Consider the following 15,290-nt stretch of genomic DNA (forward strand, 5'->3'; position numbering starts at 1 on the left):
ATCTTGGTGCTAGTTTCCCTTTCATTCCAAATCAAATGATATTTTTACAAGGTGCAACCTTCAAAAACACTTGATCTCCCATATCAAACTCCTAGGATCTCCTTTTATTATCTGCATAATTTTTCTATTCGTGTTGGGCTGTTTTTATTTTTTTCTTAATTATCTTCACCTTATCAATGGTAATTTGTACCAACTCATACCCAATCAAATTCCTATCATCAACTTCCTCTCAATATATTAGAATACAATATTTCTTTCTATATAATGTTTCAAAAGAAGTCATTCTCACTTCAACCTAATAACTATTATTGTTAATGAATTCCACCTATGGCAAGCGGTCCTTCTAATTTTCTTAAATTATAGTACACACAACCTTAGCAAATCTTTTAAGTTTTATATGATCCTTTAATGAACCATCCGTCTGAGGATGAAAAATAGTGTTTGGATTCAATTTTGTTCTTAAAGCACACTATATACTTGACCATAATCAAGATGTAAACCTTATATCTCAATTTGATATAATTGATATTGGTACCTCATGTATCCTTATAACCTTATTTACATACATCCAAGCAAGCTTGTTCACTGGGTCCATCATTGTTTTTTTGGCAGAAGCAAAGCAAATTTAGCCAATTTTTTTTTTGGTAGAAGCAAAGCAAATTTAGCCAATTGATCCAATATAACCTATATGATATCATTTCCCTTCTTTTCCCTAGGTAGTTTGAAAACAAAATCTATAGTGATATCTTTCTATTTCCATTATGAAATCAGAAATGGTTGCAACTTTCCAATTGGTTTTTGGTATTCCATCTTTACATGATGTCATATTCTATACTTGGCCACAAACTTTGCAAATTTCTTTTTCATGTTGAGCCCCCAACAATACTCTTTTAGATCCCTGTACATCTTGGTACCACAGGGTGAACCACAAATCTAAGACTCATGGCCCTCTTTTAACACTTCTTTCTTGAGGGCCTTATCATCAGGTAAGTAAACTCAATTCTCCATTTGCAAAAACATTACAGGAAATACATGCAAGCAGGTGCACATGAATGAAAATGAACAAACATTGTGAATTTGTGATAGCAATCATTCAAGCATCCTCGCAGGTTGCTTGCACGCTTACACATTTCAAGGAGTGAGACAGCCATTCTCATTTTTGTGATAATTTTACAATCCAGAAAATACCAGCATCTTAATATGACATATACTCCTAAACTACAATATTTACCAGCATGCTTTTGCAGATTGCTAATAACTGGTGACCGTCCACCCACCTAAACAAGGTGCCTATCTCATCTCTCCATACAATGACCGTGGGTTGATCTTCATGAAAGCAACACCTCAAAAAGATTCAAATCTATTTGAAACGCTGTAATCTAAATGGGAAGAGAGATAACCAGATATCAGTTAAATACAAGGCACTCTGCTTATATGATAGATATTTGATACTCAACAACCTACAATCTGGTCCTTGCCACGTATCTCCTCCATCACCTAATCTTCTGTAACCACATCAGCACCCAGTCCAAGTGTAAGATAGGCAATGTGATCTGGCAAGGTACCCTTCTTCTTCATCTCATCGAACACCTCATAAGCTCTATCTATATTTTCAATTCTTTGATACCCAGCGATTAAAGCAGTATATGTCTTCACATCGGGTGTGACACTATTTCTCTTCATATCATCAATCAGCATAGTAGCCATATCCAAGCGTTTTAACTTGCAAAATCCATCAACTAGACAAGTATATGTCTTCACATTGGGTGTGACATTGTTTCTCTTCATTTTCTTATACATTGACCAAGCCCTTTTCACATTTCCAACTCTACAGTACCCATCTATAATAGCTGTGAAAGCAAACTCATCTCGGCTCAAACCCTCTTCAGCCATCTCCTTAAACAGATTAAGTGCTTTAGACATTTTGCCTCTCTTGGAAAACATGTCAACAAGAACTGTAAGTGTCACATTGTCTGGTTTGCACCCAAGTTTTGGCATTGTTCGATACAACTTCCAGGCCTTCATCGGATTTTTAAACTGTTTAGCATATCCATCCATAATGGTAGTGTAATGAATAACAGAAGGGAAAATGTTGTCCTTAAACATTACAGGAAGAACTTCCCATGCCTTTTCCACTGCCTGATACTTGCACAGCCAGTTTATGATTACACTATATGTGTATGAGTTGGGAAGAATATTTTGATCTTTCATTTGGTTTATATATATCAAAGCTTCTTCAAACTGCCCTCTGCTGCAATATTGATCAACGATATGATTGCAAGTGATAATATCTGGCTGGAGACCATCCTGTAGCATTGTATAGAAATTTTTTAGCGCTTCCTTTAAACACCCCTTTCTGCAGTATTCACGAATCAGGCTAATATAAATGATATAATCAGGAACCAAGCCATTCTTTCTCATCTCGTGCACAAGATTGTTAGCAGATTTCACATTATGCCCCTTTAAGAATCCATGGATTAAGGTGCTGTATGATATCAGGTCATGCTTGTACCCTTTAGCACTGAGCTCATGGAAAAAATTGAGACAATCGTTCACCAGTCCTTTAGTGCGAAGACCCATAAGGACTGAGGTGCAACAAACAAGGGGTGGCTTCTTATTACAATGCTCCATTTCTTGTATTAAATTCATACCTGATTCAATATCTCCTTCCGTGCAAAAGGCATTGACTAAAATGCTGTAGCTATAAATGTCTGGCGATATTCCCTCATCCTTCATTTCTTCCAGAAGTTTTAAGGCTTCATCTGGTCTGCCTTTTTGGCAAAACCCCTGAATGAGAGCATTGTAACAATAAATGTTGAGAGGCTGGTTGCTACTTCTCAAATCCTGAATCTTGTTCCAAGCATCCTCAATTGAACCAACTCTACAGAGACCATGGATATATACACCATAAGTTACAACTGTTGGGTTTTCCCCTTTTTTCTCCATTTCTTCCAGGATCAGAGATGCTTGTTCCATATCTATATTCTGCCCATGACGTTCTTTACAGTAAAAATTTATCATAATTGTGTAGGTGTAAACATTTGGTGATGGCCCAGAATTCTTCAAATCATCAAACAAACTTCTAACAGCTTCCAGTTTATCTCCTTCCGCTAAACACTTGAGCAAGAAATTGCACGAAGAAATATTCAACTCAACACCAATTTTCTTAGCCTGCATAAAAACATCTTTCGCATCTGCAAGCATCTTATTCGATGCAAAAACCTTTATAAGTAAACTAAATACAGTAGCCGATCTTCCCACACACTCTGGTGAATCCAAGAATGTGGAGAACAACCCTGAAACATTAAGATTTTCTTCCTTATAATAAAAAACAATATCTGTGAGCAAATATTGTGCTTCCCTCTGCAGGCCCGCCAATGCAAACACATGAACAATGGTTCTAAATGCATTAATTGAATAAAAAAATCCATAGACGTTCACGGATTTTGAGAATTTCACTTGCCTAGCAACCTCCCAATTCAAAGTCTTTAAAAGCTCCACAACAAGTCGAGACAATTCACACCTCTTTGGATTCTTAAATTTTATTCTTGGTACCATAAATTTATCAACGTCGCTATCCGTTTCACTCATAGAACTATAATGAGACACATTGTCTTCCAATTGCAAAGCAGATAAATCTGAAAAAAGTACATAAAGACAACCTCTGCGCCAAGTAAGAAGGCTTCGAAGCAAACCTGGTTTCAATAAGCATGTTCTTGAATAACGACGAATACCCATTAAACCCAGATTGAGACTTTGCAAATTAAGCACTAGGAGTTGCATAATACAAAAGGCTGTGCCGCCATTGAGAATTATCCGAGAGCATCGCTTTTTTAGCTAATAATGATGATACTTTTGAATAACCAATAAGCTGCACTTGAAAAAAACAACCTTAGATGTAAAGAATTAAAAAAAAAAAGAGCAAAGAAGATTTGAAAAGAAAAGGCAATAGCAGCTTGTATATGGCAAAGTAAAGAAAAGAACTTGGTATTTTAAAATTACAGTGAATAGATGAGAAAAATACCTCCAATTTTGAAAGGGCCATCCTTTTGAGAGAGAGACAAATGTGAAGTTATCTTTGATGGTTTTTTTTTTTCTAAAGTAAGACAGGAGGGAGTTTTTGTCCGCTGATGTTCTTCGCACCGCCTCTGATGAGAGTGGTGGGCACTGCACGGAGCTCTGACTTGAAGCCTAGACAGCCGCTTATCAGGGCTTTATTTATGGGCTTACTCATGTGAGTAAGCCCATAAAGAAAGCCCTGAAAACAAAATAGGCATCACCCGCGTTCCATCACAGCTACTTCCACCAACTCTCCTTTAACAATTTTAAATTAACACTTTTAAATTTATGAAATTTAGTGTGATTTGATGATTATGTTAGTGTTTAGTTTTTTCATATTGAGATTTAGTTGAATCTAGATCAATTGATATAAATTAAATCAATTAGGGTTTAGATGATTGATGACAATTGTGAATTTTAAGAGAACTAGAGATAATTGATGAATTTTATTAAATTAATATATTTTAGTGACAACCGGTTAAGATTGATAAAAAAATTTAGGATAATCAGTAAGAAGTTGTGTTAATTGATTAATGTTATGAAATTTTATAGTTTTTTATAGTATATTTTAAAGTGAATTATGTAATTTTTGTAATTGGTAAATTTTGTTGAGAAATTGTGAGAATTAATAAATTTTAGGAGAATTGGTTGATATTTGTGAGAATTGATGATTTTATTAAATATTGTAGTTTTTTTTATTTTTTTGCTATTGATAAATTTTGAGAGAATTTATAAGAATTGTTGAATTTTATCAAATTATATAGGGCACTATTATAGTAAATAGTGTTTTGTAAGAGGCAAAGTAAAATCCCTTTCTTTTTTATTTTTTGTTAACTTGTCAAACTTGTGACCCGAGTCATGAGATAAAGATAACCTCATAGAAAACAAATCAAAATAAATCATAAAGCCTGATTCTTAATCAATCTAATGTTAAAGGATGAAATTGAAAAAATAAGTTAATTAGAAAAAAAAACTCGAATCAACTGAGTTAAATTGTTAAACTCGTGGTCCAAGTCATGAGACCGTGATGGTCTTATAAAAAGTAAATTAAAAAGAAATTATAAAACACAATCCTCAATATACCTAATGTTAAAGGATGTAATTGAAATTAAAAAAAAAACATAGATTGAAAAAAAAAACAAAAAGAGAAAAAAGAAAAATATTATTTCAACTAATAGTATTTTATGAAGTGGGGTACCATAAAACCATTCATCTTTTAGTTTTGAGACTGAGACAGCTTCATAAAAAAATAAATTGAAAAACAATTATAAGCACAATATGTAATAAATCTAATGTTGAAGGATGAAATTAAAATTAAAAGATAAGAATAAATTGAAAAAAAAAACAAAGAGAGAGAAAAAACATTATTTCAATGAATAGTATTTTATGAGGAAGGGGTTCCATAAAATCTCCTTATTTTTTAGTTTTAAGACTGAGATTGTCTTATAAAAAAAAATTAAAAAAAAAATCATGAAACACAATCTCCAATAAACTTAACATTGAAGGATGAAATTGAAATTGAAAAAAAAACATAGATGCAAAAATAAAAATAAATTAAAAAAATCATGAAACACAATCTCCAAAAAACTTAACATTGAAAGATGAAATTGAAAAAAAAATATAGATGCAAAAATAAAAATAAAAAACAAAGAGAAAAAAAATAAAAACACTATTATAATGAATTGTGTTTTGTGAGGAGGGGTACAGAAAAACCCTTTCCTATTTTATTTTTTTTATTAATTAGACATTTCACTAGCCAAACTAAAACAAGTCATATATAAAGGATGGAATTTTAATGAAATTAAAGTTGATATTACTTGAAGGATGTAAGTTAAGAAATGTCTAATTTATTATGTTGTTATACACATTTCTTGTGATGTCAGTTTGAAGTCTATGGTTGGTTTGATAATCGAATATGAATTGAGATACTTAGAGCTTTACTTGAACAGTAGACCTAACATAAGAATACTTTTCTAGTATCGAGTATACTTGGATCCCAAGTTATACCCAAATGGCTACACAAACATTATAGTTTGTAGGTCTATCTAGGATAGTTAGTGGGTACAATAAACCTAACATTGATACCTGAAATTATGGAAATTGAATATCCAATTATGTTTAACCATATATATGCTAATAATGAATTTGAATCAAATGATGAGGAAGATAAGGGTAACGTTTAGTTGATCCACATAAAGAAGATGAGTTTGGTGAGCTATTAAGCCAACTATAATTCATAAGATCTCTCATTCTTGAATTTAAGAATACTAGTAGGGCTGATAAAATTGTATGCAATGACTAAGCTATGAGTCATATGAATTCAAGTGTAAGTGTAAACCCCCGGTTATAATTTTTCTAGACTATAAGATCAAGAGGGGTCAATGTTCAAATAATAGAAGGTTAGGGGTTTATGTACAAATGATAAAATGACCCCTAGCATGAAACCTTGGAAATTTATAATTTAGACATGCGTATGACTAGGTGGAAACTCTGTAAAAGCCCAACAAAAGACTTCACCATGATGAATTTAATAATGAGAAATAAAATAGAAATGGTGATAAATTGTAAGACTCCCGATCAAATTTTATGATATTAATAAAATTATTGATAATTTAGAACCGAGAATGAGTTGAGCTAGTTAAAATAAAATAAACTGAAATGGTATTGAATTATTAGAAAAGAAATTTTAGAGAGAAAAATTTTTTGCATAGTATTTTAAAAGCGGACCGAGAAAAAGATGTTTGGTTGAACAAAAAGATACCCAAACTTGATATAAGGGTGTTTTAGTAAATATGGATAGATTTGCTATATAAATAGCAAAATTATGCAGAAAAAATAGAGGATGGCCGAATGAAAGAAAAAAGAGGGAGGGAGTGAGAGAGTGTATCTTGAGAGCAGACACTAAAACGGCCATATCTTTGTATTGCACCGTTGGGTTGGTTTTTGGATATATTATGGTTCTTACCACCCTCTAACATCTGACCGCTGGGATCTGAATTTTATGATTTGGTGTGAGAGATATATCCCTCGCAACATTTCCAGGAAAACCTGCCTGCAGGTCAGTTACAGTCACTGGCAGTTTCCGTCTTTGTCCACCATTGGATCCTGCTCAAATTTGGATATGTTGGTCATATTGATGATCTCTTCATTATGAACGGTGGAGATCGGGATTCGACACTTCTACAAGGAGGTATTCATCGTAGAACAATATATTGTTAATTTTCAGGTCTGTTTGGTTTTGTTTCGATCTAGAAAGATCTATTTGTTAAAATTCTATGATTTTTTGGTATGTGTTGCATGGCATAATGGTAGTTAACTTCACCACGTGGATTGTATTCATTCTGATTTAGTTGGGAGAAACAGGAACCTTACTGAAATGTTGTTTTTAAGTTAGGTTAGCAAAAATGAAATGAATGGAAATTATGGTGGCTTGTTTTGTGTTTAACCATCAAAAGCATGCTAATTATGATTTAAATTGAAGAAAATCCTTAATGTCTTTCCTTAGGCATGTTCGGCAATATTATTGGTAGTAGGAAAAGGGAGATATTGGTTGTCTCAATCTATGTATTGGGACTTAACAGTTTTATCACCTACCTTTCGGCTGTGGTTAGGGAACCAAAATGATAAAATTCCAGATTGAGTTCTCACAAAAGTTGTAGGTATGGATGTTATCTTTTCAACAAACCTGACCTTATATAATTTGGAGTTATAGAACTCCAGATGTGGACAAAAAATGAAAGAAGGATCGAACTGTCTTGTATTTGACAGATTTTATTAAGTACTATAACAGATAATTTCGGGGGTGTTAAGGGCGGAATTAGTCTTCTGATCCTTCAATAGAGTTGTAGGACCGTGTCTTATCTTTCCAAGGAGCCAAACCACACTTAAAACTGAATTCTATAACTTTACTTACGAATTAAATGGTAAACAGTGTTCTCGAGTGAAATCTGATCTTGAAAGTGTAATGAGGTAGTTGAAGGAAATAATCAGAAAATAAAACTAAAACATGGTGATGAATTCATGTGAATGAGATTGCAATAGTATGAGAACACACATTGTGATAAAATTAGAAGAGGGTACTAATTGTATCTCTTGATTATCAAACAGAAAAGATGTATGGAGCAGGGTCGTCAGTAGTTAAAGGGACTCGATCGGTTGGGGAAACAGGTAGGTGCATCGCACCTTGTCTTTTCAATTTGTGTAAACTCATTGATAAATTTCAGAATTTATTGTTTTATTGCTTCGATAAACATTGGAATGAATATGAGTACCTTTGCATACATTGATGTGTACCAACTAATTATGATATAATTGGAATGGATACGAGTGCCTTACGTACATTGATATGTATCAAACTTGTGATGATATTATTGGAATGAATAAGAGTACCCTGCGTACAACGGTATAGATCAATTAGTTAGGATATATTGGCTCTTAAAAAAACAAGATATTTTTGACACTCTTATATGGTATGTGATATGAGTAGGGGTCGAGATAAAGAGAAAAGGTTGAATTGTGGATGTTGTGTGTAAATGGAAAGGTTGATGAATTTGGTCAGATTCGTCTCCTGACTTGTAGAGAGAATTCGAGTAGGAGGATGAGGGAATTAGGATCAGGTTCCTTCATAATAATTGTAGTTTTGGATGTTGACTAACTAAGAAAACTGGTCTTGCTCAATTTGGAGCTATAAAACTCTAGTTATGGGTCACCAACCGAGATTGGGTCATGACAGACCTTATAGGGCAGAACTGGGTTCTTCTCCTTTCATGGGACTTGTAGTCCCGTGTCTTAGCTTTCCAACGAGACCAACCTCGCTTGAAACGAAGTCCTAGAACTCCAGATATAGTCAAAACTCTGAGGAGAGGTCGGAATACGACCTCTACCGACCGACTATGTAGACGCGTTAAAGGGTGAAAATTTGGGTCCTTAACATATGATATTATATCTTAGCTTTGAAAAGAAACGAGCCATGTTTGAAATGAAAATTTGTAATGATAACTATGGTCGAACAAAGAATGACAATATTAATGAATGAAATTGGCATGGACTAGCATACATTTAGTGTATGCTAGGATCCCGGGTAAGGGGATCACCATGCATCGATGCCTATGAGGCATGGACTAGCATACATTTAGTGTATGCTATGATCCCGGGTAAAGGGATCACCATGCATCAATGCCTATGGGGCATGGACTAGCATACATTTAGTGTATGCTATGATCCCGGGTAAAGGGATCACCATGCATCGATGCCTATGGGGCATGGACTAGCATACATTTAGTGTATGCTAGGATCCCGGGTAAGGGGATCACCATGCATCGATGCCTATGGGGCATGGACTAGCATACATTTAGTGTATGCTAGGATCCCGGGTAAGGGGATCACCATGCATCGATGCCTATGGGGCATGGACTAGTATACATTTAGTGTATGTTAGGGTCCCGGGTAAAGGGGATCGCTAAGCATCGACGCTTACGAGGTGATGATGATACCGGTGAAATTGGTATTGACAATGAGTTAGGCATAAATAGTTGTGGTTGATCTTATGGAATCTTGAATGGAAGTTGAAAATGGAAGGTGAAATGATTTTAGTAGTTGAATGAGAAAGAGTTCCAATGGAAAACAAAAATGGAGAAGTGAATAGAATATGATTACATGTTTGCCTTTTTAAATTATTGGATATTTGTGTTACTATACTTATTATGATATTCATGTTTCAATAATATGTATTTTGTTTTAGGACCATCGCGTGCACGATAGGAGTAGATCCTAACTTTTGTTCACTTTTTGTTATGTAGTTCTAGGGAGTATATCCTTGTATTTTGAAATATTAAAACATTTATATAATTAATGGATGTTTTAAACTTGAATAGATGAACTTAACTCTAACTCTGAAATCCATATAATCATGTTTCATGTATGCATGTTTATCTCATTTATTCCTCTATAATGATATTTGTTGTTCAATGTATGTTATAAATATTATGGTTGTGATGATGATGATGATGTTTGTGGGATTGAGACCCAGGACGATTGGGTCGTGATTGAGTTATGAGATGTGAAATATTAGAAGTGTAAACAGGGTATATGTCGATAACTTGGGACCTCCCGGTATAGGGGAGACTCTGCCGAAATTTCGGTGGAAATTTCGGTAGACTTTTATATGAGAACTATATATATATATAAAAAATCACTTGTATTTTTACGTACCAAATCGTAGAAAAATAATTATAAATGCAATGAAAGTATGGGGTGTTACAATAAGTATTGAGTTAGAGGTTAGACAAAACTTCTGAACTAAGTATAAATTAATTAATGTAAAATCATAATGGCACGTAACAAATTCATTAGAATATAAGGTGCAACATTCAACCACAACCTATATGCAATTATAATATACAAATGCACTAGAATGTTAATGGTACTTACATGAGGATTTCATAAGAATTATGATTCGTTTAAGTTTTCAAAGTTGATAGGTCCATATGCATGGACTAATTCATCAATTAAGGAAGATCATTGTTAGCTTGATTCATAATTTATTGATACAATAGTTTTGTCAATTATAAGTGATGACATAATTATGAACATTGTGACTATTCAAGTAATGAATAAGTAAACAATATAGGTTTAATATCTCATATTGTAATGCATAGGTAGCTAAATAAAAGGTACTCGAGTGATTATTTGATTTACACAAGAGTCCTTTAAAACACTGTCTAGATTGTTATCAACACTCTAACAATAAAATCCCATTACAATTATCTAGTAGAATCATAATGGGTATATGATGACATAACAAAATTTTAAAGGGTTTTATGGTCATTTAGAGTTGCAATTGAGGGGTAAAGGAATTGTCATCCACTGAGAAATCTCACTCACCTATACGAGAAGTTTATTATATAAATATTGGTGTTGGACATAATGTATTATATATATATATATATAGATAGATAGATAGACATGTTGCAATTACGAATAACATGGTAGAGATATACCATAACTAGTTGGATTTCATCATTATTGTTCATGTCATTTTATAAATAACTTCAACACCAGGTTCAAATATTCAACTTTGAAAAAAAAACTTTGAATTTGATGTGTTGTGTCCATCAAAGAAGAAATTTGATAACTAGTATACTACTTTAATTGAGAAGGATAGATGAATAAAATAATGGAAAGAAATTGAACTAAAGAAAAGTAGGCGCTTTCGTTTGATGATGCTTATTATTATAGAAAATGTCTATAAATTTATTAGAAGTTTTTAATAATATCTTGAAGGGAGGACGTTCATTGCACATTACTTTTTTAATCTAGTTGACTTTTTATAGATTAAATAAATATTTTGTTCATTGAAGATTTAAGACTCAAGGTTTCATATCTCATAATATATTATAGCCTCTACAAGTACTTTATGAAATTGCAACAACTTTAAATATATTAAGAACACATATGACAACTCAATTTAACTATAAAATAAGATATTTTCAAGTTATTACCCTCCCTCAACCTAGTGGTCGAAGAGAGATAAAAGATTCAATGAATAATTAACATACAAAAAGGTTGTTTAATATGTGGTAAATGGAAAATTCATTGATCGTGTTTTCACCTCTTTACTTGTTGTATCGCATATCGATTTGAATTTGTATAATTGTTGACCTTTTTATAGTGTTGACATGTATCAAAATGCATATGATCTTTAATTTCATCAATTACCTAACTAACTACTATGACATAAATATACCAAAAATAGGGTAGAAACAGATCTAATGAGATGAAGGTGTAGTAGGTGTCAAAAAATATATATTTATTTTTATATTGAGATGAATATAAGAGGGGAACATACAAAAAATAAATGTAGCATATGTGGTGAGAGAGAACATAATAGAAAAATTAACCTAAGTGGACAACGTATGCAAGTATTATTATTATTATTATTATTATTATTATCATCATCATTATCATTACTTTGCATTGATGTTATTGGTTATTGTTTTATATTGAAATATTAACAACTTGTTATTTGACAAATATACCATACAGGTACGTGTTAAGACATGGTGCATACGAGAGGTGGCACTACAAGTTCTATCAGATGCCCTCGTAATTGAGAGACTATGAAGAGATTAGTTTTGTTCTAGGTTGTATTGGTAGTTGATATATACTTATAGGACTAACATCGATCCATAGATATAAGAGTTAGATATGTAAGTTTATTTGTGAGTGCTATATTCAACCATACTTATAATCATCCTAATATATATGTAATTTCATTATATTTCAGGGCATCTCTCTTGTATAAATTGATGTTTTTGCATCCTCGTATTCTTTCATTCATTGTTCATGCCAATGTTTATAGGACCAATTACCTTTAACACATCAAGCTTAATCATGGATTGCTTAGTGCGTTGCTAAAATGATAAATGAGTGAGACCCACGTGTTTCATCTAAGTGTAGATAAGATGATACATACATTTTATGATATTGCCTTATTACTTGGGTTGTTGTTAGATAGTGCTTCTATAACTAACAGAGGATTGTATAAGAGTGACATGATATGTTAGCATTTATTATGACAAATACATCACAATATTGTTGTTAAGGGAGATTAGATTAAGATAAGTGGCTAGAAGAGACTTTCTTGAGCTCACCTCTAAATGACCTCATAGATATGGTGTTGTGTGAGTATGCTAGAGCTTATCTCATGCACATATTTAATAGCGTGCTATTCACAAGTATAATTGAAAATGCAGTACTAGTCATGTTTTTACCATTCATGGAGGATTTTGAGCAAATTCTTGTCTATAACTAGGAGTAGACAATGCTTGCCTACCTATATTGCCAACTATGTCATGGATATATGGCTAGCTTTGAACAAGTATGCAGTTATTTGCTACTTCTATAGATATAATTATTTTAAATATTTTGATTTATTTTGGTAGTAATGCTTGAAGTGGTTATGTGATGGTGGTAGTGAATAACATAAGTAGAGATGACAATTTCATAAGTATCCAATATCACTTGGTATACCTAAATTGAGATTTTCCTTGGTTTGTCCAGAATCAAAGTAAATAGATTCAAAGAGAATTTAGAAAACCTCCACCCAATTTTACTTGGATCGAATATTAGAGCGGGCACAAGGTTGACTCAACCCAATATTTTTACCTTTTATTTTATTTTTTTATTAATATATATAATTTATATTATAATTCCTATCAAAATCAATTTAAGTTTATAGCTATAAGTTTAATTTATATCATATTCATAGATATATGTTATTAATTAAGAATATGTGAAGTTAGAATGCTAGTGTCCCGTAATGTTAGGTCATATAACAAATAATAAGGATTAATTTGACCACCAAAGCAAATATAAGGGACTAACTTTGGCCTCTTCTTATATGGGCATGTCTAAGAACATATTTTCCTAGCTTTTTCTTCTTCTTGGCTCAGGTGAGAGAGGCTTGCTCCTGAAAAATACAATCCATGCCCTTTTTTTATATCAAAAGGATAAAAGAAAGAGGAGAGGAGGAAGTACCGAATCGCTAGATGAAAAAAAATGGAGGCTCATAAGAGAAGACAATGATGCAGGAGAGGGGCCGTCTCTCGCAATGGACGATGGGAAAGGTTGCAAAGTGTTTCATGTTATAGTTATCAGTTATACATCACAATCGAGCCTTAAATTTGCATTTTCTTCAAGGACTTCCCACCTTGCACTAGTTTTTGTTTCCATTGTTCTTTCACGCACCATATTTTTTTCCAGTTCTTTTGTTCATTTGCTAACAAACACCTGCTTTTTTCCAGTTCTTACGGGTCAATTCATTTGTTATCTTAAGATTCTTCAAAAAATGATTCAATCTGTCCAGATCCAGCTCTATTATGCTGGGACCTTACGTATATTTTCACGCATTTATCAGCTGCTAACAAATTGTTTGGACACTGACATTTCATTGTTCTAGGCTGCCCTTGAATATCTTGATGCATTTTCTTATTATTTTGATAATGCATGGCTCCTGTCACTCATTCTTTGTGTAAACAAAGCTGCCAAGACCAGATACTTGTAGGAGCATTCTTTTGTATCAGTTCAACATGTTTTCATTTTTGGATCCAATCGTTTTCCCACTCTCATGCATTACTCATTCAATTTATACAATTGCTCTTCAATTGGCCCACCATTTACAGCTTTTTCTAATGCGTTTCATCTTTCTATTTTGTCCTCGACCCTTCTTTGCAAAAATTTGGTGTGATCAATTCAATTAAGGAAAGGAAAAAGTGTTGTCATGTGGTTCCCTTTGCTATCATGCTTACAACTGTTACTTCTTTTCTTTAGCTTTCTTAGCAACTGAACAAACTGTTCTTTCAAATACCCTCTGCGTTTGAGCTGACTGAATTATGCTTGGTGATCTTATGTTGCGCTAAACTTTGGCACCTACTAGATTTGGCCAATTTCCTCGACCGCACCTCTCCCCGCCCCCTTATCATTTACATGTGCAATTTCAATACTATTAGCTGTGCTTGCTTCTGTATTTTGCCGCTACTACATATGAAAGTTTTGATGTATTTCTCTCCCCCCTCTTTGTTAAATGTTAACTTTACTTGGCTTCCTGATTTGCACTTCCTGTAAATTGTGCGTATTTAGTTTTCCTTTTGCTATGGTTGTTTGCCATTTCTCCCCCCACTCGCCCCCTAAATCGCTCACAAAACTATTGATGGCTTTCAAAGAGATATATGTTTACTCGTTTTTACATTTTCATTATGTGTTAAATGAATAGCTTAGACAATTTAACTCTATTTATAGTTCAGCTACAACTTTCTCTCTGTCAGCATGCTTTAGGATTCAACTTCCATCCATTACACCTTTGCGCTTATAGTCTTTTACTTCCCCATTATCACGCATGCTAACAGCTTCGTTTTTATGTAGGGTGACTTGCTGTGAAACCGTTGTTGGATGATTTCTTCATGACTCGATCCAACTTGCTATGTTTTTTGCCCTCGCTTGCAAATGGTTGCTTATGATCTTCTCCGTAGACATTCCAGCTTCAGTTATCGTGCGCAAAGTCATCCCATAAACTCAGCTCATGTGTTACTGTAGTCGATGTTGATTCTCACATGAAGCTTCTGAACATTTAAACAAAGCTTTCGAATGCACCTTTAATTTTGCTTGGCGTCAATGTCAATTCTTTGTTTTATTCCTTTTCAGCTATATTATTCCCATGACTATTCTTTCAGGAT

General features: G+C 33.3%; 1 protein-coding gene and 1 long non-coding RNA gene across 2 annotated transcripts; one reads left to right on the forward strand and one right to left on the reverse strand.

Moving 5' to 3' along the window:
- Positions 1–1,053: 1,053 nt before the first annotated feature.
- On the reverse strand, positions 1,054–4,208 carry LOC18094141 (pentatricopeptide repeat-containing protein At3g22470, mitochondrial). The gene is made up of 2 exons (XM_006368313.3): positions 4,025–4,208; positions 1,054–3,871 (listed from the first exon to the last, which is right to left on the reverse strand). Exon 2 carries the CDS (start codon positions 3,781–3,783, stop codon positions 1,498–1,500), a length of 2,286 nt encoding a protein of 761 aa, XP_006368375.2. The 5' UTR covers positions 3,784–3,871; positions 4,025–4,208; the 3' UTR covers positions 1,054–1,497.
- A 9,270-nt stretch (positions 4,209–13,478) lies between these two features.
- LOC112327593 (uncharacterized) lies at positions 13,479–15,247 on the forward strand. The gene is made up of 2 exons (XR_002981951.2): positions 13,479–13,685; positions 14,980–15,247. It is a non-coding gene; the product is annotated as an uncharacterized LOC112327593 (long non-coding RNA).
- Positions 15,248–15,290: the final 43 nt, after the last annotated feature.

Source organism: Populus trichocarpa, chromosome 1 (genome assembly GCF_000002775.5).
Source record: "Populus trichocarpa isolate Nisqually-1 chromosome 1, P.trichocarpa_v4.1, whole genome shotgun sequence".
NCBI classification, from domain to species: Eukaryota; Viridiplantae; Streptophyta; class Magnoliopsida; order Malpighiales; family Salicaceae; genus Populus; species Populus trichocarpa.

Bases quoted from the DNA above. Each gene is read 5' to 3' on its own strand.
- LOC18094141 (XM_006368313.3), bottom strand. From the start codon at position 3,783: ATGCAACTCCTAGTGCTTAATTTGCAAAGTCTCAATCTGGGTTTAATG.